This window comes from Phytophthora parasitica, assembly GCF_000247585.1.
Source record: "Phytophthora parasitica INRA-310 unplaced genomic scaffold supercont2.55, whole genome shotgun sequence".
Classification (NCBI taxonomy): Eukaryota; Oomycota; class Peronosporomycetes; order Peronosporales; family Peronosporaceae; genus Phytophthora; species Phytophthora nicotianae.
In genome coordinates this window covers 34,312-36,364 of record NW_008649041.1, presented here as the reverse complement: position 1 = coordinate 36,364, position 2,053 = coordinate 34,312, and the positions used below count along the sequence as shown (strand labels likewise).

At 54.8% G+C, this 2,053-nt stretch overlaps 2 protein-coding genes across 2 annotated transcripts; one reads left to right on the top strand and one right to left on the bottom strand.

Moving 5' to 3' along the window:
• Window positions 1-8: 8 nt before the first annotated feature.
• Window positions 9-1,703, top strand: PPTG_15455 (peptide chain release factor 1). Its single transcript, XM_008913665.1, has 2 exons — window positions 9-270; window positions 352-1,703. The coding sequence occupies exons 1-2, from the start codon at window positions 44-46 to the stop codon at window positions 1,376-1,378; spliced, it is 1,254 nt and encodes a 417-aa protein (XP_008911913.1). The 5' UTR covers window positions 9-43; the 3' UTR covers window positions 1,379-1,703.
• On the bottom strand, window positions 1,697-1,996 carry PPTG_15454 (hypothetical protein; the record flags this gene model as incomplete). The annotated part of the gene is made up of 1 exon (XM_008913664.1): window positions 1,697-1,996. One exon carries the CDS (start codon window positions 1,994-1,996, stop codon window positions 1,697-1,699), a length of 300 nt encoding a protein of 99 aa, XP_008911912.1.
• Window positions 1,997-2,053: the final 57 nt, after the last annotated feature.

The following is a 2,053-nucleotide window of genomic DNA, read 5'->3' as shown; positions in this document are numbered from 1 at the left end:
ATGGCGGAAAAAGACGTGCGGTGTGCACCACACAGCGACAATAATGCTTAGCACAGGGCTGCAGTGGCTTCGAAGACAGCGTCTCGTCCTGGCGCTGGCGGACGGCCCTCTCCGACCGCAGCGACTTGTGCGAACGCGAGCTCCAATCGCAGCGAATTTGTGGCAGCAAAATGCCGTACAGAGACGCAGTTTTGCGATGCCTGCTGCCATCCTGAACCAAATGGACCTGTTGGGACGCCGCTACGACGAGCTGGCGCACGAACTGTCACAGTACGTTGCTCTATTGCTTGCTGCAAGATAGTACTTGAGATAAGGTAGCGTGCTAATGTGGTTATGGTGACGCTGGTGTAGCAATGACGGCAGCTTCTCATCAGACAAGATCACGAATCTGTCCATTGAGATGGCGGAGCTAGAGCCCAAAGTAATGGCAGTGCGCGAGCTGCAGAGCCAGCAAAATGCAGTGGAGGAACTGGACGAGATGATCGCCGAACAGGCGGACAGCGAAGACCCGGACGCTCTGGAGCTGCGTCACATGGCTGAAGAGGAGCGTCGTGAGCTACTTGAGACAATTAACAAGCTTGAGGGCGAGGTGGTGCGTCTCATGCTCCCTCGCGATGAAGCAGACGATAAAAGCTCGATCTTGGAGATCCGCGCTGGCACCGGCGGTGACGAGGCTTGCTTATTCGCTGCAGACATCCTCAAAATGTATCAGAAGGTGGCACTGACCAAGGGCTGGAAGTTTGAGCTCATGAGCATCTCGGAAACGGACTTGGGTGGCGTGAAGGAGTGCGTCTGTTCTCTTACAGGTCGTGGAGCCTACGGTCGCATGAAATTTGAGAGTGGCGTGCATCGTGTGCAACGTGTACCAGTGAACGACGTGCGTGTGCACACGAGTGCGGTGTCGGTCGTTGTGTTGCCTGAAGCTGAGGAAGTGGAGGTGGAGATCGACCCCAAAGACCTCCGTATTGATGTATACCGCGCGTCAGGAGCTGGCGGGCAGCACGTTAACACTACCGAGAGTGCTGTGCGTATCACACACATTCCTACTGGCATCGTGGCGGCGGTGCAGGATGAGCGGTCACAGCATCAGAACAAGGCCAAAGCTCTGAAAATTCTACGTGCGCGTGTGTTCGACGGTATCCGTCGGAAACGCGATGCTGAGCGTCAGACTATGCGTAACTCGCAAGTGGGCTCAGGTGACCGCTCGGAACGTGTACGCACCTACAACTTCCCCCAAAGTCGCGTGAGCGACCACCGCGTGAACGTGACGGTGTTTGGCATCGAGCGAATGCTGAATGGAGAGCTGCTGGACGAGATCGTGGACGCTCTGGTGGTGGACGAGCAGAACCACCTGCTGCAACAACTTGAGACACCGTAGATCGTAGAACATGTAGATCATGTTGAAAACGTAGAACCCACTTTGCATCGAGCGCTGATGCGACGAGAATGTGTGTGTGCCTTGAAGGCAATGCAGGTGTTTGGTAGTATTATGGCGTGACCCATTACCACACTCGGAGTCACACGCATGTGTATAGTTACATACCAGACTCCGGTATGTCTCGCATAAAAATCCAGCACAAGACGAGGATATCCAAGCAATATGGGATGTACGATTAGTTGAGGCGCGTAATGAGTTACGCTAAATAGTCGACGGCGGTCTAAAATATCTTGCCTACAATAAAATAACGAGGTGTTCTCACTGGGCCAGAGCTGCCACTGCGCTATGCCGGTCCTGGAAACCGAATGAGAAGCGGCGACTGAGACCCACGCCCATACTGACACTGATGCTGCCGCGACGCTTCTTGGAGAATTGCTGGTTGTGGCGTCTCACCTCTCGTTGCATCGAAATGCTGCGCGAAAAGCCCAACGCGGAGCGGTTCTTGGCCTGCTCGGCGTCCACGTCAAAGAACTTGGCGATAAGCGAGAGCAGCTCACAACCGCGTACACGACAGGTTTGCAGCTGGATCGGGTTGCAGAGATTGAGACGCATAGCCATCTTGAGGAAAAATTGGTCCAGCTCACTGGCACGCGCCTCGAGCTTGTGCTGTGTGAG

Excerpts from the sequence above, each read along its gene's own strand:
- PPTG_15455 (XM_008913665.1), top strand. The coding sequence starts at position 44 with ATGCTTAGCACAGGGCTGCAGTGGCTTCGAAGACAGCGTCTCGTCCTG. Across the intron at positions 271-351 it reads CTGGCGCACGAACTGTCACA|CAATGACGGCAGCTTCTCAT; the intron begins GTACGTTGCTCT and ends ACGCTGGTGTAG.